Source organism: Megachile rotundata, chromosome 3 (genome assembly GCF_050947335.1).
Source record: "Megachile rotundata isolate GNS110a chromosome 3, iyMegRotu1, whole genome shotgun sequence".
NCBI classification, from domain to species: Eukaryota; Metazoa; Arthropoda; class Insecta; order Hymenoptera; family Megachilidae; genus Megachile; species Megachile rotundata.
Genome location: NC_134985.1, coordinates 8987085 through 9011312, shown reverse-complemented (window position 1 = coordinate 9011312; position 24228 = coordinate 8987085). Strand labels below are relative to the sequence as shown.

Below are 24228 nucleotides of genomic sequence, written 5' to 3'. Positions count from 1 at the left end.
CTGCAGAATGCGACCCCGTCAAATTAATTCGCGACCAAGATATCGCACTTGTGACATTTCAGTCGTTACGGTGTCATCAAGTTCGTTATCGTCTGGGTAATAAACGATGTTAGTATACCCGTATGTGGAAAAATCGTAATTGTTTTTTTATCACGGTTTCACGCGTCTGCGTTGAAAAGCTGTTAACACGACATAGAAGGTTCTTCGTTTCTAAAACTGTCTATAATAGCTTCAACATATTTCAGTTTACACGAGGCTGTTATTAACAACTAAACCCGTCTGTATTATGCACTTACAAATTGAAAATGAAATTGAAAAGTAAATGGAAAATTTAACCAGTCGATAAAAATTTGCATTTTTGAAATGTAAATCAGGGTTACGTCAAATGAGATGATATGTGAGACATTTGCGATTTGTGTCCAGTTTAGAATCTGAGAAAGTTAGGAACAATTAGAAGGTTGGAAATTTAGAATTTTTGAAGTTTGGAAATTTAGAGATTTGAGAGTTTAGGAATTTGGGGTTAGAGAAATTTAGGAATTTGGAAAGTTTGAACCTTAGAAATTTGAGACTTGAGGAATTTTGGAATTTGGAAAATTTAAACTTTGGAAATTCGGGACTTGAGAAATTTAAAAATTTTAAAAATTTGAATCTTACAAATTTGAGAATTTGTGAATTCAGAATTTTTGAAAAGTCAAAATCTGAAAATTCAGAAATTCGCAAGTTTGAAAATTTGAAATTGTGGAATTTGACAAATTCAAGAATTTCCAAGGATCCAAATTTGAAATTTGGAATTTCTAAAATTCGAGAAATTTGAGAAATCGATAATTTAGAAACTTGAGAAATTTGCAAAAATTGTTCTCATAAGTCCTTCTATTCATATAAAATTTCACAACTTTCTTAAATATCCTAATAATCAAAACACACCAACGTATCAGAGAAAACCATTTACCACAAAAAATGCACAATATCAACGTCCACTACCCAAAGAAAAAATTAAAATTAAAATGCAATCATGTCACCAAACAATAAAAAGCACGCTTAAATCAATTTCAAATCAAAGTACATTATCTATGTAAATACTCCTCACTATCTATACATATTAATCTCCTTAACGAGAGAATGTAAAATTACAATAACAAATCACGCGACACAAGATTTTTAATTTCATTGATCATCAGAGCGTATCCACATGCTCGAGCAAATCAAATCAATCACGTTAATACATTCTGAAATATTACTTATGCATACATTATCCTACCCGCACGCTCTATTTATATTTCATCTATGCATATCAATCCCACATCCTAATTGAACTATTCAAAACCGCACAGCCATTAAATGATTCATCGTACGAAACCCCGAGGAGTTACCTAGGGATTAATCAAGCCCCTAAATGACCCATCAAGGGATTAAATAAATTACCGTCATGCGTCCACTTCTTCAAGTCAAAAGCCTCGAACGATAGATTAATCCTTTTTGAGAAAACTATTACTTCACTGTGGGAGTCGGTTCGAATATATTCACTTTTCTCCCGAATTCTTCATTTGATCCAAAAAACTCGATCACAGATCGATAGTTTACTTCCTTCCGGTCATATTTCGTGTGTCACTTTTGATTTTCGCGCAACTTTTCATTCATGAATTTGAACCGTGCGCGCGAGGGAAAAACGCGGGAAATTTGAACGTGGAACAGCGTGGGTCTCGACGGCAGTCGATCTCATCCTCGAACACGGCAAGAAAGGAAACTGAACTCGTTCGCGATACGTAGACACGTAAAACAGCCGGTGATTTTCTTTGATTCCCACTCCTTTCGCTTTTTATAAACCGCGAATGACGCGGTCGATCGACGTTCGTTGTTTTCTTGCGGATTCTTGTTCGCGACGAAAGTTCGTCAGACAAAAATCGATTCTAGTTTCACGAGGATTTTCCTCGACGAGTCTGTGGTTTCGAGATTGTTTTTCCTCGTTGGGATTTAATTGCGTACGATGCGAAAACCGGTCGATCCAGTAAAGATGACGGATTAAACGAGAAGCGATTCGTGGAAAATCCTCTTCGACTGACGTATATCGAAGACACGGTATATTTCTCTTGACCGTAAAATTAGAAGACTTTTGGGAGATTTGTGCGTATAGGAGGTATTGGAGTTTAGGAATACTTTAGGGATATTTTATTTTGGCGCAAATTCAAATTTTGCAATTTGGGCTTTTTAATTTGGGGAGTTTGGATGTTTTGGGGTTTGGAGATATTTTGTTATTGAGATCTTGGGAGCTAGGGATATTCTCTTTTAGAGATTTTAGAGGTTTGAAACTATTTAGTTTCGGGGGTATTTCAGTTTTGAGATCTTGAGATTTGGGGAGATTCTGTTTTAGAGATTTTTGAAGTTAAAAATTATTTAATTTGAGGATATTTTATTTTTGAGATCTTGAGATTTGGGGATATTCTGTTTTAGAGATTGTTGAGATTAGAAACAATTTAGTTTGGGGATATTTTATTCTTGAGATCTTGAGATTTGGGGATATATTGTTTTGGAGATTTTTGAGGTTAGAAGCAATTTCGTTTGGGGATACTTTATTCTTGAGGTCTTGAGATTTGGGGATATTCTATTTTAGAGATTTTTGAGGTTAGAAGCAATTCAGTTTGGAGATATTTTATTCTTGAGATCTTGAGATTTGGGGATATTTTGTTTTAGAGATTTTTGAGATTAGAAATTATTTACTTTGGAGATATTTTAGAGACCATGGAATTTAGACATTGTTTGACCTGTTCATATTTTATTTTAGAAGCATTAGAATGTAGAAATTCTTTAATTTGAAATATTTTGAAAATCTTAGAATGTAGGGATATTTTAATTTGTAAATTAATTTGTGTCTTCGCGAATTTTGTCTTCACATATATACAAAAATTTTAGAATTAAAAAATTTAGCAAATCTTGCACACACTCATTGCAAGTTTGGAAATTTAAAAATCTGACACAGTAAACATTTTGAATTTACAAATACAGAAATTGTCAACATGAAAATTTTGCGATTTGCAAATTCAAAATTTAAAAACAATGTCAAAATCATAAATTGAAAAATCGATCACTCAAGTTTTGTATTTAAACCATCAAATACGCCAATGTCCAAATTTCGAGGTAGGAATACAAAAGAGTACTGTAGCCCCCAAAAAAATCAACAAACAGAAATCTTTGTTACACGTTCACTGCTGTTTGATTGATTTCCCTTCGGCCCCCATATTGTTTCCGCCAAACTTCTCCAAACAATACGAACACTTCGAAAAAAATTCACCTCGATAGCTGTGAATTTTTCTGTTGTTTTTAGTCGATTCAACATTCTATCGTAACGGAGATCAATGGCTTACTATCGAATGAAACACAGAATTTAAAGCGGTATGCAAACATATTCGAAACTTTCCATGCAACTCGGTTAAAATAAACGAATTTATTAATTCGGAATCTGCGGCGCGATTAAAGTTCTGTTTCAAACATTCGTTCGTTGTTTGAGATGTGAAATAAACTCGCAAAAATCGTATTCCATTTTAAATACACACTATTCTGTATCAGTTGTTGATTGCGTCATTTGTATAAATACTAACAAAATAACAAAAGCGTTCAATCGAAAAAATGATACTGCAAATAAACCGTTTTAAAAGTTTGTAAATACTTGCAAAAATTTCTCTTACGGAGAATTAATGTTTATTCCGTTTCATTTAAAATGTTTATTCAAAAGGTGGAGGTGAAGAATTTTCAACAAATTTGTTAGTTTCTTGTTTTTATGCTTGTAGCAAAATTTTGACACTCGAAGGCTCGTTCAATGACAAATCACAAAAAAATTTATATTCACCTTCATTAAAATATTTAAATATTTAACTTACATAATTCACTCAAAATTTACATTTACCTTTACATAAAAATTTAACTAGACTTGCATTTATGCTCACTCAACAATTTAACAATTTAATTTAAATACATTTTAATCAGTGTTCACAGTCCTTCACAATCGACACAATTGAAAAATTAAAAAATTAATGATTGTATTTATAAATATCTTAGTCACTGATGTTTCTATTTACAGAAATGATGCAGTGTTTTCCACGGTTCCAACACATCGTTCAACTCTTAAAAATCGAGTGAATCAATTCTGAAGAAACCGCTTTTAATCGTGCCAGAAGCTAAACAGCTGAGTGCTCCCGCCATTTTGGGTAGAATACAGGTTCAGTTTGGAACAAAACGAGAAAAAGATAGAGAGGAATGTATCGCAGGGGTCAGTAACTCGATGGCCTTGAATGGTCAATTGCCGAGGCGGGCCAACTTCATTTAAAATGGCGTTTCGTAAGTCACAGGTGGTTCGAACGAGCCAGCCAACGTTCTGATTTCGAGATATAATCATGTACAGTCGAGGTCAAGTTCAGTTTCGTGAACGGATCACCTTGAGAAGAGTTTCAACAGTAACTTGACATTGAAAGAACAATAATTCTTGATGCAACTGCTTTTTAACGTAGATGCGAAGGAATCCCCGTTGGTTTGAAAGTTAAATCGAAATAAGGAAACTGCGGAAGAACAGGCTTAGGTTAACCGGCTATGAGGAAAGTTGTCCGTGGAATTCAACTGTGACGACTGTATTTAGGACATTTATTTTTGTAGGAAAATTTAGAAATGTATGAGTAAGGAGATGATGTACACTTGTTTTTTATTTTAGAATATGTCAAATACTGGTAAGGTTAAAGTAGTATTAATATACATAAAAATGAGGTAGTAAAGGATGTTGTCTTTAAAAAGACTTTGTTGGGTATATAATTGGGCAATAATTACATTAAATATGCAAAATAATTCAATATAAGTTTTCGTGTTTCATACTAGTTGACATTATTTCAGCTGTAACAAAGTAAGATTTGCTTAAATATAATTATGGTTGGTGTAATAAAGTCAAATGTCCAAATAATCCAATAGAAGTTCCCAGTCATGTTAGCATATCTTCCAATTTTAGTAACATAAGACTTGAGTAAACAAGACTTGAGTATAATTAGTTACACCCACAGTAACCAACAAACAAATCAAATTTCCATCCTCATGTTTCATTAGCTTTGACTATTTCAATAATAAATAAGATTCTCTTGAGGATAATAATTACATCTGCTGTAACAGACTACATACCTAAATAACCCAATATAAATTCCAATGTTTCAAATTACCAATTTTCACTGTTACAGTAATGTACAAGGGTCACTTGAGTATAGTAATTAGTTACACCCGGTGTAAGTCAAATAACCCAATATAAATTCCCAAGCTTCATATCGCCAATTTTGACTGTTTGAGTAATGTATAAGTAAAAGTCTCTTGAGTATAATAATTAGAACCTCTGTAAGCAATTGATCAAATATCGAAACAACCCAACATAAATTCCCATGCTCCACATCGCCAATATTCACGATTTCATTAATGCACAAATAACAGTCTCCTGAATACAGGGTGTCTCACAACTGTAGTTCCCAAAAATGGTAGCTGACGTGATTCTGAATAAGATTTCCCTTTACAAAAATGGGATTTGAAGCTTCATTTTTGAATTATTAAGGAAAAACGCGGACCAATCAGAGCGCGAGGATTACGCGTGCGCAGACGCGAGAACGGTAGCTTCGGACAACGCGTAGTTATCCAACGCGTGGTAATCCAACGCGTAGTAATGCAACGTGTGGTAATGCAACGCGTGGTAATCCTACGCGTAGTAATCCAATGCGTAGTAATCCAACGCGTACTAATGCAGCGTGTGGATATCCAGCGTGTAGTAATCTAGCGCGTGCATATTCTACGCGTAGTAATCCAACGCGTAATAATGCAACGCGTGGTAATTCTAAGCGTGGAAATCTAACGCGTAGTAATCCAGCATGTGGATATCCAACGCGTAGTATTGCAACGTGTGGTAATGCAACGCGTGGTAATCCTACGCGTAGTAATACAATGCGCAGTAATCCAACGCGTACTAATACAGCGTGTGGATATCCAACGTGTAGTAATCTAGCGCGTGTATATTCTACGCGTAGTAATCCAACGCGTAATAATGCAACGCGTGGTAATTCTAAGCGTAGGAATCTAATGCGTGGTAATCTAACGCGTAGTAATCCAGCATGTGGATATCCAACGCGTAGTAATACAACGTGTGGTAATGCAACGCATTGTAATCCTACGCGTAGTAATCCAATGCGTAGTAATCCAATGCGTAGTAATCCAACGCGTACTAATACAGCGTGTGGATATCCAACGCGTAGTAATCTAGCGCGTGTATATTCTACGCGTAGTAATCCAACGCGTAATAATGCAACGCGTGGGAATCTAACGCGTAGCAATCCAGCATGTGGATATCCAACGCGTAGTAATGCAACGTGTGGTAATGCAACGCGTTGTAATCCTACGCATAGTAATCCAACGCGTACTAATACAGCGTGTGGATAACCAACGCGTAGTAATCTAGCGCGTACATATTCTACGCGTAGTAATCCAACGCGTAATAATGCAACGCGTGGTAATTCTAAGCGTAGGAATCTAACGCGTAGTAATCCAGCATGTGCATATCCAACGCGTAGTAATGCAACGTGTGGTAATGCAACGCGTTGTAATCCTACGCATAGTAATCCAACGCGTACTAATACAGCGTGTGGATAACCAACGCGTAGTAATTTAGCGCGTGCATATTCTACGCGTAGTAATCCAACACGTAATAATGCAACGCGTGGTAATTCTAAGCGTAGAAATCTAACGCGTAGTAATCCAGCATGTGGATATCCAACGCCTAGTAATCCAACGCGTGGATATTCGACGCGTAGTAGTCCAACGCGTAATAATCCTCGCGCTCTGATTGATCCGTGTTTTTCCTTAATAATTCAAAAACGAAGCTTCAAATCTCATTTTCGCAAAGGGAAATTTTATTCAGAATCACGTCAGCTACTATTTCAGGGACCTAGACTAGTTGTGAGACAACCTGTATAATAGTTACCCCCCCTATGGTTACACCTCACCAATAGATCAAATGTCAAAATAAGCCAATATAAATTCCCACTCTCCACATCGCCACTTTTCACTATTTCAGTAACACACAAATGAGAGTCTCCCGAGTACAATAATTACACTCAGTAGGTCAAATACCTAAATAACCCAATATAAATTCCCATACTCCATATCAATCCACAATTTCACCAACATCTTAACAATGCAATAATTACTATAACCAACAAATAAAGCCCCGAATAATATAAATTCCCTTATCTTAGCAATTTCCACTACTTCGGTCACCAAAGACTCGAAAGTGTAAAGCGAAGTAAAACGGTAAGTCAGGAAGGACAATCTAGGTACGACACACGTAGGTTGCAGGAAGAGGAAGGCACAACAGTCCCTAAAGTATATTTGCATTTGCATTCGGTAATTAAACTCGGTCCGTTAACGGGACGGTCGTTCTTATCGAAGTTTACTGGTCGAAGAAGAGCAATTGGTCGGAATCCTAAATAGCTTTAGGGGCGCGTGACCGAGTTATAATGAAACGGAAACCGGCAAGGCACGAAACAGTCACGAAGAGGCGGGTGATTAATCGTTTCGCTCGAACGATCGTTCTACCGGCTTCATTAAGTAATTAAATTTCCTTCTCCACTTTTGGGGCTAATGATTCAGACAAATCACAGAAACTTGACTGATTCGTTCCCATGGAACCAGACGCGTTGTTTTCGTTGACGTTCCACCTAAATGTATTTCTTATGTTATTTCATTATCTTTGTATTGTTGCTGTAATTAAGCTGTAATTAGACGATGAACTTGGAGACGCAACCATAATTATTTATGTGAGTTATGACTTAATCTTGCGTGTGTGGTTTAACCTCAGTTATATGTGACTTGTAATTAACCTCACTTGCTGACTTATGATTAACCTCACTTATTGATGCTGTTTGATATTAAAAATTTATATTTATCTTTGTGTTGAAATTCGGTATAGAGTGCGCATTTGTTGACGAACTTCAAGGAAAATTAAGTGTTAATTTTATTTATTTCTATGATTTGTGACTGTTAATATTTGTTGCTCATATGGTCTGCGGTTAACCTCAATTGTGTCTATGACTTCTAATTAACCTCACTTATTGATGCTGTATATAATTAAAAATTTGTATTTATTTTTGTATTGTAACTCTGTATAATTTAAATGTCATTTGTTGACGAACTTTACGAAAAATTAAGATACAACTGTTACTTTTATTTATATGATTTATGACTGTTAGTATTAGTTGCTCATGTAGTCTGCGGTTAACCTCAATTATGTATATACCTTATGATTAACGTCACTTATTGACATTATCTATAATTGAAAATTATTTATCTTTGCTCTGTAACTATGTATAATTAGACTGTGTAACTACTTAACGAAATTTAAGTACAATTTAAATGCTTCTGTTAATCGTAATTATTCATACGGTCCATGTCTGTTAACATTACTCACATGTTAATATTAATTACTCATACGGTTTATGACTGTTAACATTATTCATACGGCGCGTAACTGTTAACCTTAATTATTCACACGATTTGCAACAGTAAATCTCAATTGTCACGGTGACAACCGTTATTTATAATATTTGTCTCGTAATGCTGCATAATTAACACCTCGATTACCACATCATGCATGTCTGACATTTATGAATCTATTACCTGCGTTACTGAGAATTTCTTCACGTACATACTTGGAAATATTCGTGTTAAATACTTGGAACTATGAATAGTAAATATAGGAAAATATTATGAACATATTTGGCAAGATTTGTTTAAAATAAAAATGACAAATTTCAAAATTGTTGAAAATTAAATTTTCTATTACTGCAGTGTGACAGTATTCCGTATTCAGACAACGTGTTAAGTCTGTAAATAAAAACTGAAAATAATACACACGTGCTAAAGTTCTCATTATTTAAAAATGTGTGTATAATAATACACACAATGCAGCAAAAAATCAGGAGTAAATCTTGCACGTCAACATATCACATCTTGCATGTCAACTTGATGGATTTATGAACACCCGAGTGCAATAAAAATTAACCATCAAGTAATCGGATTGAATTATGACGCTTGGGATTAAAATGCACGATGTTGCATTGACGTTTAATTGAAGTATCCGTTGTAAATGAATAGAGTGAGAGAGAAAACTATGTCGATTCTGAAGTTGATATACCATTGAAAAAGCAATTACTTGCGTAACTTTTAAAGTAAATTGATTGTTCCACACGATCGGTATCTGCTGAAGGCAATCGAGTTTGAAAGATTGTCGAGGTGATTGTGAAAATTTCATATAAAAAACGTGGGAATGGATTTACATGATCGGTTAGTTGTGAACTATTGCGAATATTCCAGCGCAACGACGATTAAACGAAAAAAAACAAAGAGAAAAATGTTAGGAAACCATTACATGTTTGTAAGCAAATTTTTTCTGTTTTTATGGAAGAAACAAAAATTTTTTCTATACTTTCATATCTAATTTTTTAATTTAATATTCGAATTTTGTATTTGATATTTAATTATAGAGGGATTCGGGGGATTGGGAATTTGGGGAATTTAGAATTTGGCGAATTTGGGGAGTTTGGAATTTGGGGAATTTGGGGAGTTTGGAATTTGGAGAATTTGGAATTTGAGGAATTTGGGATTTGGGGAATTTGGGATTTGGGGAATTTGGGATTTGGGGAATTTGGGATTTGGGGAATTTGGGATTTGGGGAATTTGGGATTTGGGGAATTTGGGATTTGGGGAATTTGGGATTTGGGGAATTTGGGATTTGGGGAATTTGGGATTTGGGGAATTTGGGATTTGGGGAATTTGGGATTTGGGGAATTTGGGATTTGGGGAATTTGGGATTTGGGGAATTTGAGATTTGGGGAATTTGGGATTTGGTAAATTTGGGATTTGGTAAATTTGGGATTTGGGGAATTTGGAATTCGGGGAATTGGGAATTGGGGAATGTGGGGAATTTGGAGAATTTTGAGAATTTGGAGAATTTGGAAAATTTGGGGAATTTGGGAATGTGTGAAATTTGGGAAATTTGGAATTTTGGAATTTCACAATTCTCAAGTTTCCAAATTTCAGAATTTTCGAATGTTCGAATATCTAAATTTCTAGATTCTACAACTTTTCAAAATTCCCTATTTCCAAATTCCACAAGATCCCAAATTTTCCCATAAAAATTTCTAAATTCTCCTTTCCAATTTCGTAATCTTTGGTTTCTAAAATTTTCAAATACTCCAATTTCCCAATTTTCAAATTTCACAACTCTCCAAATCCGAAATTCCCTAAATTTCAACAATTCCACAAATTCCCCAAATTTCCGATATCAAAAACTCCTCAAATTCCACCAAATTCCCTCAAATTCTCCAAAATTCCCCAAAATTTCACAAAATATCTCCAAATTCCACCAGAATCTCCTAAAAATACCCAAAATTTCTCAAATTTCCCTAAATTCCCCATACCTCGAATTCCCAAAATTTCCAAAATTCCATAAATCCTAAATTTCCCAAAAATTCTTAAGTTCCCCTAATTCCGCCAAATTTTCTAAATTCCCCAAGTTTCCAAAATTCCACAAATCCTAAATTTCCCAAAAATTTCTAAATTCCCCTAATTCCGCCAAATTTCCTAAATTCCCCAAATTTCCAAAATTCCACAAATCCTAAATTTCCCAAAAATTCCTAAATGCCCCAAATTCCTCCAAATTTCCTAAATTCCCCAAATACCCCAAATTTCTAAAATTTTACAAATCCTAAATTTCCTAAAAATTTCTTCATTCCCCAAATTTCCTAAATTCCCGAAATTTCCCTAAATTCTCCAAAAATTTCCCAAAATTCCCCACATTCCCCAAATTTCCCATATTCCAAATTCCACAAATTCCACAAATTCCACAAATTCCCCATATCCCAAATTCCTCCTATCCCAATTTTCTCAATTCCCAAATCTCCAATTCCACAAATTCCAAATCCCATAACACTCAAATCCTTCTCCTTTCACATTCCAAACGAATTATTTAATTGAAATCCTACCGGAACATCAGTCCAGAAGCTAAATTGACCGAAATAGGAGCGAGCCGAGGGAAACGTTTCTCAGCCCGATGAACGTCGAATGTCCTCGGGCAACATCAATCCTTAGCCACTGTACGAGAAGGAAATGCATTTGCATGACTAACTACGACACTGTGTTAATTTTAATTTCATACCTTCACGGTCTACTAACCAGCAAAAGTCCGATTTTTCATTTCGACCGTGATTCAATATGCAAACGAAAATGTGGCCGACATTGAGAACTCTATCCCCCTCCTCCTTCAGATAGAAATCGTTACAGAGACCATAATACGTTTCGCGTCATTTATGCGATATGATAATTGGTCGAAAAAGAAAAAACCATCCTCTATGTAGGTGTTTAAATAGCACAAGTATGAACGCGCGACATTGAGCCTTAATTATCTGTCTATTCAGAGAGAAACGTTCCTGGTAAACCTTCTCGAATCAAGGATTTCAATCTGCCTTGCAATTATATGCCGATAATAATTGACGATCAACTTGTAATTACCTACCGCTTTAATCAGTTTTATGATCTTATTTGTTTACTGAAGTACTACGAAGTTTTGTTACGTGGCTGGTGAAATTATAGGGACGGAAATATGGAAATTGTGTTAGGTATGGAGTAATTGATTAGTGAGGCTCTAACATGCAAAAAGTGAAAACTTGGGTTTTAGGAATTCTGAAATTGAGATTTATGAATTTTAAAATTACTAAGAGTTTCATGGTTTAGAGATTTAAATTTAAAATTTCCAATATTCTAAAATTCAGAGCTTTCACTTGGAAAGTTTAAACGTTTGAAGCGTTGAAATTCTTTATATACAAACTCTTCACTTTTGTATTTGAAATTTTGAATTTTGCAGTTTCAAATTTGAATTTCGGAAATTTCAAAATTTGTATTTTGCAAATTCCCCAAATTACCTAAATTTTCAAGATCCCCTAAATTCCACAAATATCCAAATTCCCCAAATTCCCTAAATTCTCCAAATTTTGCAAATTCTCCAAATTCCCCAAATCCCCCAAATTCCCCAAATTCCCCAAATCTCAAATTCCTCAAATTCTGAATTCCCCAAATTCCCCAAGTTCCAAATTCCCCAAATTCCAAATTCCCCAAATTCCAAATTCCTCAAACTCCAAATTCTCCAAATTCCAAATTCTCCAAATTCCAAATTCCCCAAATTCCCAATTCCCCAAATTCCCAATTCCCCAAATTCCAAATTCCCCAAATTCCAAATTCCCCAAATTCCAAATTCCCCAAATTCCAAATTCCCCAAATTCCAAATTCCCCAAATTCCAAATTCCCCAAATTCCAAATTCCCCAAATTCCAAATTCCCCAAATTCCCCAAATTCCCAATTCCCAAAATTTCACAAATTTCCTAAATTCCCAAATTCCCTAATTCCCCAAATTCCCCAAATTCCCAATTCCCTGAATTCCAAATTTCTCAAATTCCAAATTCCCCAAATTCCAAATTCCCCAAATTCCCAATTCCCCAAATTTCACAAATTTCCTAAATTCCCAAATTCCCAAATTCCCAAATTCCCAAATTCCATAATTCCCCAAGTTCCTCAAATTCCCAATTCCCTGAATTCCAAATTCCTCAAATTCCAAATTTCCCAAATTCCCAATTCCCCAAATTTCACAAATTTCCTAAATTCCCAAATTCCCCAAATTCCCCAAATTCCCCAAATTCCAAATTCCCCAAATTGCCAATTCCCCACATTCCCCAAATTCTCAATTTCTCAATCTCTCAACTTCCCAATTACCCTCAAACTCTAAAAAAATTTAAGAATTTTCGCATACATAAAACTGAAAGAATAAAGTTCCCAAATATTTAATGAAATTCCTAAAACGACCACCGCGGTACTAAAAAGAATCCCGAAATTTACAGTCACGATCCCCGATAAACCCGCAAACTCGCAAATTAATATATCCCCGAAATCCTCAACCATCCAATTCCCTCCACATCCAAATCCCAGCCATGAAACACAGTGCATACGTTTCCCCGGCTCTCCTCAAGCGTTCAGCGTCTTCCCATCCGCGTCCCATTTTGACCCACCCTGATTACCATCCTACGATCACGATTCGGACGCGCGTTGCAGAGCAAACGGCTGCAGCTGATTTTCCCCGATATCTGTCTGTAAAGTTGGCCATCGGGGAGCTCACTCGCTCTGATCCTTAACCGGGCGAAATAAAAATACAAATGGCCACGTACCGGTTGGCGAGCCACAGAAACGACCATCGTAGACCTATATAGGCCACGTTATAAAATGAGAAATGCATGAGGAAGCCAGCGTAGTCTAGGGACTTACCGTCGTGGGAGTCGTACAAGTAGATGATCTTCTTCCAGCCGTAGTATCGCACTGTGTCGATGATGGCGCGATGATAATCCGGACGCATACTTATGGCGAAATCCAGGAGACCGGAGGACGGTGTCAGAACCTGTGACGTAACAAATGCTACGGTTACAGTCGCGTGTTTCGACTTTCAGATTATATTCGATTTCGATAGGTTTTGTACTAAAATGTAATCGCTAGGGAAACGTTAAACGCTGCGTGACCGTCACGGGATAAATTCCATCGTAAATATTTATTGGCTCGTAGAAAGTGAAACTATGTTTTTGCTGAATGTGCTGAAACGGTGTAGCGGCAAGCGTGAAGGTTTTTCTAGGGAAATCGAATGTTCGGAATTGGGTTAACTGTTCGCGGAATTTTGAGCGGTAGATGTTTGGGATTGGAGTGGAATGGTGGGGTAGTTGGAAATTTGAGATTTTGTGTTTGGAGATCTGGGAAGTTGCGAGAAGGGGGAACGGAGGTTTGGGGAGTTTGAGGTTTGGAGATTTTGGGTATATTGGTATTTGGCAATTTGGGGAATTTGGGGAATTTTATGGAATTTGGAGAATTTTGGAATATGGGCCATTTGAGATATGGGGAATTTGGAATATGGAGAATTTGGGATATAGGGAATTTGAGATATGGGGAATTTGGAATATGGGGAATTTGGGATATGGGGAATTTGGGATATGGGGAATTTGGGATATGGGGAATTTGGGATATGGGGAATTTGGGATATGGGGAATTTGGGATATGGGGAATTTGGGATATGGAGAATTTGGGATTTGGGGAATTTGGGATATGCGGAATTTGGGATATGGGGAATTTGGGATATGGGGAATTTGGGATATGGGGAATTTGGGATATGGGGAATTTGGGATATGGGGAATTTGGGATATGGGGAATTTGGGATATGGGGAATTTGGGATATGGGGAATTTGGGATATGGGGAATTTGGGATATGGGGAATTTGGGATATGAGGAATTGGGGATATGGAGAATTTGGGATATAGGGAATTTGGGATATGGGGAATTTGGGATATGGGGAATTTGGGATATGGGGAATTTGGGATATGGGGAATTTGGGATATGGGGAATTTGGGATATGGGGAATTTGGGATATGGGGAATTTGGGATATGGGGAATTTGGGATATGGGGAATTTGGGATATGAGGAATTGGGGATATGGAGAATTTGGGATATAGGGAATTTGGGATATGGGGAATTTGGGATATGGGGAATTTGGGATATGGGGAATTTGGGATATGGGGAATTTGGGATATGGGGAATTTGGGATATGGGGAATTTGGGATATGGGGAATTTGGGATATGGGGAATTTGGGATATGGGGAATTTGGGATATGGGGAATTTGAGATATGGGGAATTTGGGAAATGGGGAATTTGGGATATGGGGAATTTGGGATATAGGGAATTTGAGATATGGGGAATTTGAGATATGGGAAATTTGGGATTTGGGGAATTTGTCGAATTCGATGAGTTTTTAGGAATTTGGGGAATTTTGGGACCATGGGATTTGGGGAGATTTTGAGGATTTGTGGGAATTTGGGAGATTTGGTATTTGGTAATCTAGGTATTCTGAAATTTGAGAATTTTGTTCATTTCAATATATAAAATTTGTATGTGTACTTGGAAATTTATAAAACCAAATATTTTAACATCTGATATTTTAGAAATTTTGGCATTTCATTTCAAGTTTTATGGACTTGAAAACTTAAAAAATGGGGAGCTTGAAAATAAGTAAATTAATGAACACAAAAATTGTTTACATTTAAAAATATTAATGAAATAATAAAAAAATGTGAATACACATAAAACGAAACAAAGTTGACAGTTTAATAGCTGCTATCGGTATTCGCGATTATGATGCCGTTCCATGCTATTATTCTATACTAATTACAATGTATGAGATGTATGGTAGTAACACATCCCATCCAAACTTCCTAATTGCTTGTTGTTATTTACTAATTACTTCCAGTGATATACATATATGCATTACATTTGCATCAAGATTTTAAGTAACGTTTTCAGATTTGCATCATTTAACTAATTTAATATTTATACCTTAATAAATAGAAATATGATGGTTTTTTAATAGTGAACACAGTTATTTTTATTAAAACACGCAAAATAAATTATTACAAGAAGACGCCGGGCATTGTAAAACGTGAAGTCACCAACGGTTCTCCAAACACACAACGCTGCACGGCAACCAAAAACAGAAAACGAAGGACCGCGAATTTCTTCATTTAAGAGTTTTAAAGCGCGTAAATTCAAAACTCCAACAAAATACTTGTACCATTCCACAAATTATTTTTTTTTCAAGATTTTCCTTCTTTTATTTACTGTAAAGGGGAGTGAAATAATTATTTATTTGGAAGGCGGATTTAAAAATCAAATTCTAAAATTTTTGTTTTCACATTTTTTAATTTTCAAGTTTTTCAAGCTTTTAAATTTGAAGATTTGGGAATTTACAAATTCCTAAGATATTTTCTAAATTCCTAAACTTCTAAATTTTTAAATTTACAAATTTACAAATCTATCACTCTCAAATTTTCAAATACTGAAATTCTGCAGCTTCGAATTTTTTAATTCTCAAATTTCCAGATCCTCAAATTTCTAAATTCCCAAACTTTGAAATTCACTAATTTCCAGCTTGTTAAATATCTGCATCCTCAAATTGCAAATCCCTTACTCTCAAATTTTTACAAACTCTACTTCCAACACTCTCAAATTATTCTTCAAATATCCCACAAAAACGCTCCCACTCCTAAACCAAAATTGAACACCCAAAAATCAAGAAAAAGTATAATAAACTCATACTTATTCCAACTCCAAAATTGTCAAAAACCTAAACCCCCATTGATGGAAAACCTAAACACCATCAAAATTTCCTTACCCAAAACGACTCCACCTTTTCACAATCTCTCCCTCCAAAAACAGCGCGTTTTTCCCGCAAAAAACGTCAGAAAGCAACGTCACGTATCGCGATACAGTGACAGGAAAATAGCGTGCCTCGTGGAAATTGAAAAAGATCTCTCCGCATAAATGGCGGGTCCGAGCGCCGTAGATGCGAGAGAAAGGACAGCCCAAAAAGCGGAAAAAGAACGCAGTGCCTCGAATTAGCATTACTACGCGATTAGCATTTAAACGACACGGACGTTCGTTGCGCGGTCGACGGTGTTCACTTAGCTGCATGTACGTACACGCGTGCGTGTATACACGAAAACACAAGCTCGGATAAAAACGCACACTTACGTGCGCGGCAGAATATACGACCGCGCCATTCGTCCAATATGGACGTACGATATCAGTTTTGCAAGTGGTACCGCGGACCGATAAATGCACCACCGTTGCCCGTACCATGCGGCGAATAAATTTTCAACCCCTTTCTCTGTTCATTCCGATATTCAAATTGTAATATGTTTTACCCTCTCGGTACGCGTTTACGAATTTACGAGCGCCAGGCTTTGAACGGGCTAATTATCGACGGGGTCTTTACAGAAATTCCGGATCGGTGGTAAATCTGGGTGACTTGAAAAGAGAATCGTGATTGATTACGGGATGTTTGCGTTGTTGCAAATTTTTAGCGAGGTTTTATGATGGAATGATTTGGTAAGGGGTAGTTGGGACGAAGGTTAATTTGAAGTTGGCTGAATTTGGGGAATTCAGGGAATTTGTGGAATTCGGGGGAATTTGGAAGATTTGAAGCATGGGGAATTTGGGATTTGGGGAGTTTAGGATTTGGAGAATTCGGGATGTGGGGAATTTGGGATTTGGGGAATTTGGATTTGGGGAATTTGGATTTGGGGAATATGGATTTGGGGAATTTGGGATTTGGGGAATTTGGGATTTGGGGAATTTGGGATTTGGGGAATTTGGGATTTGGGGAATTTGGGATTTGGGGAATTTGGGGAATTTGGGGAATTTGGGATTCGGGGAATTTGGAGTATGGGGAATTTGGGATTTGAGGAATTTGGGATTTGGGGAATTTGGGGAATTTGGGGAATTTGGGATTCGGGGAATTTGGGGTAAGGGGAATTTGGGATTTGGGGGATTTGGGATTTGGGGAGTTTCGGATTTAGGAAATTTGGGAAATTTTGGGAATTTGGGAATTGGGGAATTTGGAATTTGGGGAAGTTGGAATTTGGGGAATTTGGAATTTGGGGAATTTGGGATTCGGGGAATTTGGAATTCCAGGAATTTGGAATTCGGGGAATTTGGAATTCGGGGAATTTGGAATTCGGGGAATTTGGAATTTGGGGAATTTGGAATTTGGGGAATTTGGAATTTGGGGAATTTGGAATTTGGGGAATTTGGGGAATTTAGGATTTGAGAAATTTGGGAATTGAGGAATTTATAATTTGGGAAATTTGAGAAATTTGGGGAATTTGGGGAATTAGGGGAATTGAGGGAATTTGGGATTTGTGAAATTTGGGAATAGAGGAATTTGGAATTTGGGGAATTTGGGGAATTTGGGGAATTTGGGGAATTTGGGGAATTTGGGGAATTTGAAGGATTTGAAGTGTGGGGAATTGGAGGAATTTCGAGAATTTAGGAATTAGGGAATTTAAGGAATTTAAGGAATTTGGGGAATTAGGGGAATTTGGGGAATTTGGGGAATTTGGAGAATTTGGAGAATTTGGGGATTTAGTGGTATTTGGGAAATTGGGGAAATTGGAAGAATTTGGAATATAGGAAATTTGGGAAATTTGGGGGAATTCAGGAACTTTTGCGACATTTGGGTCATGGGGAATTTTGGAAATTTGGTAAATTTTGAAGAATTTGTGGAATTTAAGAATTTTTGGGAAATTTGGGATTTGTGGAATTTATAGGAAATATGGGGAGAATTTTCGGGGATTTGAGGAATTTGGGAAATTTTGAGGATTTGGTACTTTGGGGAATCTGTTGAATCTGGGGAATTTGTGGAAAGGTGAAAAACCTAGGTAATAACCTAACCTACCCCAAGCGAAACATTGATAACCGTAATAACCTAACCTACCCTAAATGAACCATTGTTGACCAAATAACCGAACCTATCCCAAATGAGCCACAAGGACCGTAATAACTTATCCTACCCCAAATGAAAACTTAACTAATAATAATACCTAACTAATGTAATGTATAAACATAGTTATGTAACTTCATTTACATTAGTGACTCAGAAAGTGAAACGATTCCTTAATTTTGCAAATTCATTCAAACGCAACAGACCATGAGCACAAGTAGAGCAAGAACGGAATAAGAGATTCGATCCAATCTTCTCCAGCGAACTACTTATCGGCAAATCAGAGTTTTCAATTGTTACGAAAATTCTGGACTAATCAGATAGCTACCAACTGTAAGTTCTTGTTCGTTAAAAAGTCACGGGACGTAGTTCGCATCAACTTTTTAATTGAACGCAGATGAGCGTTCAGAGACTCGATAAAAATAAGGTCGAAGGCCGATCGGTCGTGTAAAGGAGAATCCACGGGGTACGAAGGGTTAAAAATAGTCGGAGTTCTCCCTTCGACGAGGCTATTTTATTATTTTTTTTTTTTTTTCTATTTAGATGGTAGGGAAAGTAATGTTATTTACCTTCTCGGGAAACCAGGGCGTGACAAAAGGCATCTGGAACGTGTTGCTGTAAGAATGGAGGGTGTCGAACGAGTCCGGACTCACGGCACCCAACATGGAAAACACCCCTCTGCTGAATTGACTGCAGACTGGAACAGAAAAATAATTCTCGTTAAATATCTTTATCCGTGTATATTAAAGTGATGTGGAGTATTTTATATACTATATTTATATATATACAGGGTGTAGCACAACTAGAGTAAGCCCCTGAATTGGGGGGTAGCTGATGTGATTTTGAATAAGATTTCCCAGAATATGGAAATTTGAGGGATTAAGCAATTGAGAAGCTGGAAACTTGAGAGGTTGGAAGTTTGAGAAGTAAGAAACTTGAGAAGGTGGATATTTGAGAAGGAGAAAATTTGAAAAGGTGGAAATTTGAGAAGGTGAAAATTTGAGAGGTTGGAAATTTGAGAAGATGGAAATTTGAGAAGGTGGAAATTTGAGAAGCTGGAAATTTGAGAAGGTGGAAATTTGAGAAGGTGGAAATTTGGGAAGGTGAAAGTTTGAGAGGTTGGAAATTTAAGAAGGTGGAAATTTGAGAAGGTGGAAATTTAAGAAGTTGGAAATTTGAGAAGATGGTAATTTGAGAAGGTGGAAATTTGAGAGGCTGGAAATTTAAGAAGATCGAAATTTGAGAAGGTGGAAATTTGAGAAGGTGGAAATTTGAGAGGTTGGAAATTTGAGAAGGTGGAAATTTGTGAAGATAGAAATTTGAGAAGGTGGAAATTTAAGAGATTGGAAATTTGAGAGGTTGGAAATTTGAGAAGGTGGAAATTTGAGAAGGTGAAAATTTGAGAGGTTGGAAATTTAAGAAGGTGGAAATTTCAGAAGGTGAAAGTTTTAGAAGTTGGAAATTTGAGAAGGTGGAAATTTGAGAAGGTGGAAATTTAAAAATTTGGAAAATTGAGAATTCCGCAATTTGAGAATTTGGACACTTGCAATATCCAAATTCAAAGAATTTAGGAATTTAAAAATTTGGAGATCTAAATCTGAAAACTTAAAAAATTGCATATTTGAGGCATAAAATTTCTAAAACTTAATAAACATTTCATTAATCACTCACGCCATCTCTGCGAGTTCCCACAACTAAAAAGATCAGAAGATTGAATTCAACAATTTTAAGAACCGCAAAGTTTCAAAAAAGAGTTGTACTGATTCACAAAACCGAATGATACTGCAGCATCTGATACATCGATTGATTGATCGATCTCTTTCTGCAAAGGCGGAAATGTATACCGAAAGTTAACATTGTTTTTCACTTATTCCTAGTTCCCTGCACAGGAAAGGTGGACGTGTCATCCATGATTGATAAACGTGTTTGCTGCAGATTTAACTGATATCGTGTGTACGGTTAAGGGAAGAAACAAAGTTTTTATCTTAAAATTAAAACATTGTCAAATTCAGTATTTTCAGCTGCCAAAAATAATTTTTTAAAACAGTTGGTAACATAGTTAATACACTAATTGGTAACAATTATTATATTGTAATTTTTATTACTACTATTTTATTATTTCAATTTTTTATCATTTTTGTGAACGTATTAATTTTTCAACTATGATGATTACATATAATTTTCTAATACATTCATTATTGATACACATTTTATCAAATCTATAATTGTATTATATTTAAGAAAATATGAAACTGTGTAGCATTTTACAAAATTTGTAATTTTATAACATTTCATAAAATCTATAACTTTATAGTGTTTTATAAGTCATGCACTATATAACTTCATATTGTTTATTTATGTGAATGATTATTCGTAAAAGATTATTCGTTGAATTATATTTGAGAAATTATATAAAATACCTAACCTCAAAAACGATTCGTTAATAACCACACAGAATATAATACAGAAAGAAGTCATTTAGTCACCTAACTTATTAACAATTACATATTTTTCAACAAAATAATAATTTTTATCATGAAAAAGCTAATACAGAATTACTATTAAGAAAGAAGGTTTCCATTCAAAAGAACATAGCCTTCAAAGATTTAAGATGCCATGGTCTGCCATCTTGAATGCAATCGTAAACACGACGTTCTTCCTATATTACTTAACAATTATAACTATAAACTTGCTAATTTTTATTTAACAATCATCTTCAACCTCTCTCAATTTCTTCTTACATTTTTAATATTATTTTTGACTGATTAATATATTTGACAATTTACAGACGTCATGGCGCGCCATCTTGAATAGAATCGTAAATACAACGTTCTTCATATAATACTTAACGATTATGACCACAAACTTACTAATTTTTACTCAACAATTATTTCCAATTTCTTTCAATTTCTTCTTACAATTTTGATATTATTTTCGATTGATTAATATCATGTTTGACAATTTACAGACGTCATGGCGCGCCATTTTGAATAGAATCGTAAATACAACGTTCTTCATATAATACTTAACGATTATGACCACAAACTTACTAATTTTTACTCAACAATTATTTCCAATTTCTTTCAATTTCTTCTTACAATTTTGATATTATTTTCGATTGATTAATATCATGTTTGACAATTTACAGACGTCATGGCGCGCCATCTTGAATAGAATTGTAAACACGACGTTCTTAATATAATACTTAACGATTATAACCCAAACTTACTAATTTTTACTCAACAATTATTTCCAATTTCTTTCAATTTCTTCTTACAATTTTAATATTATTTTCGATTGATTAATATCATATTCGACAATTTACATTTCTTACTCTTATATTAACATTTCTGTTTAAAACATCAGACATAAAACATCAGAATAAACCTCTACAACGACACTTGTAAATAATATGTTCATTTCTTACAAAGTGTCCCAGTTCATTACATATAAAATATTTTACACACGTAAATTTCCACGAGGCAACACAGCTTCGAAAAGAAAGCGTTTATTTCGTCCAAGCTTTAAAAATGAGGCGTTTGACACTTTGTGTAGATGATTCCCTTTCAGCAAGATGAAACGATCCGGAGGCAAAAAGAGCGGAAACACGGGACAAATTTGAACGGCTAAATACGGCTGGCGAACGTTCCGATAATTCGGAACACTTGGCGTAAAATCGTGCAACGTGATCGATACACCTGCGCCAAATGGCGATGCCCGACACGCGATAAAACGGGCCAGAAAAGTTTCGAACGAGAAAACGTGAGAAGAAGAGAGGCGATATGATATCGGGCAACGATTCAAACGTTTGGAACTATGCCAGCCATGTATACGTGGACACCAGGATGAAAGAGCCAGCAAGGTGAGAAAAAGGGAGGCAAGTTGGATATAACTTACTTCGCTTGTAACTTTATTCGCTAGCAAAAAAGATCGATGACTTTTATCGATTACGAATGATCTCTTTTTAAATAACGTTTCTCTGACATTTCTGTGGATTCGGAAATCGGCTGACATTTTTGGGGTATTTTAGGTTGAATTGAATTTTGTATGGAGTGTTTATTCGTTTGTATTCATCGAAGATTTATTTGAATTATAAATGCAGACAATTATAGTAGAGTGCAATAATAATTTAATCATATATGGTTAATGTAATATGTGATCATATGTAATCATTAGTACTTATCGTTAATACGCATGTATGTACACATGTTTAAAACTACATACACATTAAAAACTAAATATGTACTAAAAAATAATATTATTAATAAGCATGTATGTGTTCATATGTATGTATTCATATACACATACGTTTAGAACCACACACATGTTAAAAGCTACATACACATTAAAAGCTAAATATGTACTAAAAAATAATATTATTAATAAGCATGTATGTGTTCATATGTATGTATTCATATACACATATGTTCAGAATCACACACATGTTAAAAACTACATACATATTAAAAACTAAATATGTACTAAAAAATAATATTATTAATAAGCATGTATGTATGCGTTCATATGTATGTATTCATGTACACATATGTTTAAAACCACACACATGTTAAAAACTACATACATATTAAAAACTAAATATGTACTAAAAAATAATATTATTAATAAGCATGTATGTGTTCATATGTATGTATTCATATACACATATGTTTAGAACCACACACATGTTAAAAGCTACATACATATTAAAAACTAAATATGTACTAAAAAATAATATTATTAATAAGCATGTATGTATGTGTTCATATGTATGTATTCATATACACATATGTTTAAAACCACATACATGTTAAAAACTACATACACATTAAAAATTAAAAATATTCTAAAAACTAATATCATGAATAAGCACATATGTGCATTCATACATAGAATTCGATATGACAATGAAAAGTGCACCGTCAGAACTATTGAGTGAACTAATCTCGTGTAATATTAATTCGCGACTTAAACAGAGCTCCCTGTAGACATCCAGTAAGACAGTGCAAACATTGACAGGGAAACTTATAATGCAAGATTATAAACGTCAGGTGAACGCGAAGTTGTTTAAATTCTAAGTGCACGCTTCAGATGTTCGGAAAATTCAAACTCCGCGAAGAGAATAGAAACAAACAAGCAAGACAGAAAGGTTCATTGACCAGTGTTTCCGAAGAAGAAAAGCCAGTTCGCCTCTCATTACCGCCTGCTCGAGAACTTGTTCTGGAGTCTGCATAATTCATGAACCTTGAAACGGTGCCACTGTATAAATCCCAAAATTCCGATACCTCATTCCCACAACATTAGACGAATTACAAAGGAGAACCTACCAAGAAACGGTTTCTTATCGCTCGAACGGAAACCGATGGAAGGAAGTAGGATACGTAAGCGATTTCAAATAAAAGCGATTTTTAAACAAAATAAAAAGCGGCAATAAACGAAATACACCATTTTCTATCAACTTTGGATAAAAAAAAAGAAGGTGAAGTCCGCGGTTTCTAGGAATTTTGGGGATTCTATGAATTCTAGGGATTTTAGGGATTTTGGGCATTTTATAGATTCTAAGGATTGTGGGGATTTTAGGAATATTGGGAATTCTATGGATTCTAGGGATTCTAGGACTTTTTGGAATTCTAAGGATTCTAAGGATTTTGGGGATTTTAGGGATTTTTAGGATTCTAGGAATTTTGGGAATTCTATGGATTCTAGCGATTTTAGGGATTTTGAGAATTCTGGGGATTTTAGGGATTGTGAAGATTTTAGTGAGCTTGGGGATTCTAGGGATTTCAAGGATTTTCGGGATTTTAAGAGTTCT

At 35.3% G+C, this 24228-nt stretch overlaps 1 protein-coding gene and 1 long non-coding RNA gene across 3 annotated transcripts in view; one reads left to right on the top strand and one right to left on the bottom strand.

Moving 5' to 3' along the window:
- LOC143264111 (uncharacterized) overlaps nt 1-5395 on the top strand; it is a 404244-nt gene extending 398849 nt beyond the window's left edge. Inside the window, exon 4 of the long non-coding RNA XR_013037606.1 lies at nt 4073-5395. This is a non-coding gene — a long non-coding RNA (uncharacterized LOC143264111). The remainder of the gene's footprint in view (nt 1-4072) is intronic.
- Nucleotides 1-24228, bottom strand: part of GluRIB (Glutamate receptor IB) — a 377596-nt gene that overhangs the window by 97188 nt on the left and 256180 nt on the right. The window contains exons 5-6 of one of the 2 annotated variants that reach the window (XM_012288273.2): nt 18989-19116; nt 13372-13501 (exon numbers count right to left, since the gene is read on the bottom strand). In XM_012288273.2, the coding sequence (XP_012143663.2) occupies nt 13372-13501; nt 18989-19116 (258 nt within the window). Of the gene's footprint in view, nt 1-1422; nt 2099-13371; nt 13502-18988; nt 19117-24228 lie in introns of those variants that run through there. The other variant, XM_076529680.1, reaches the window with a different exon arrangement.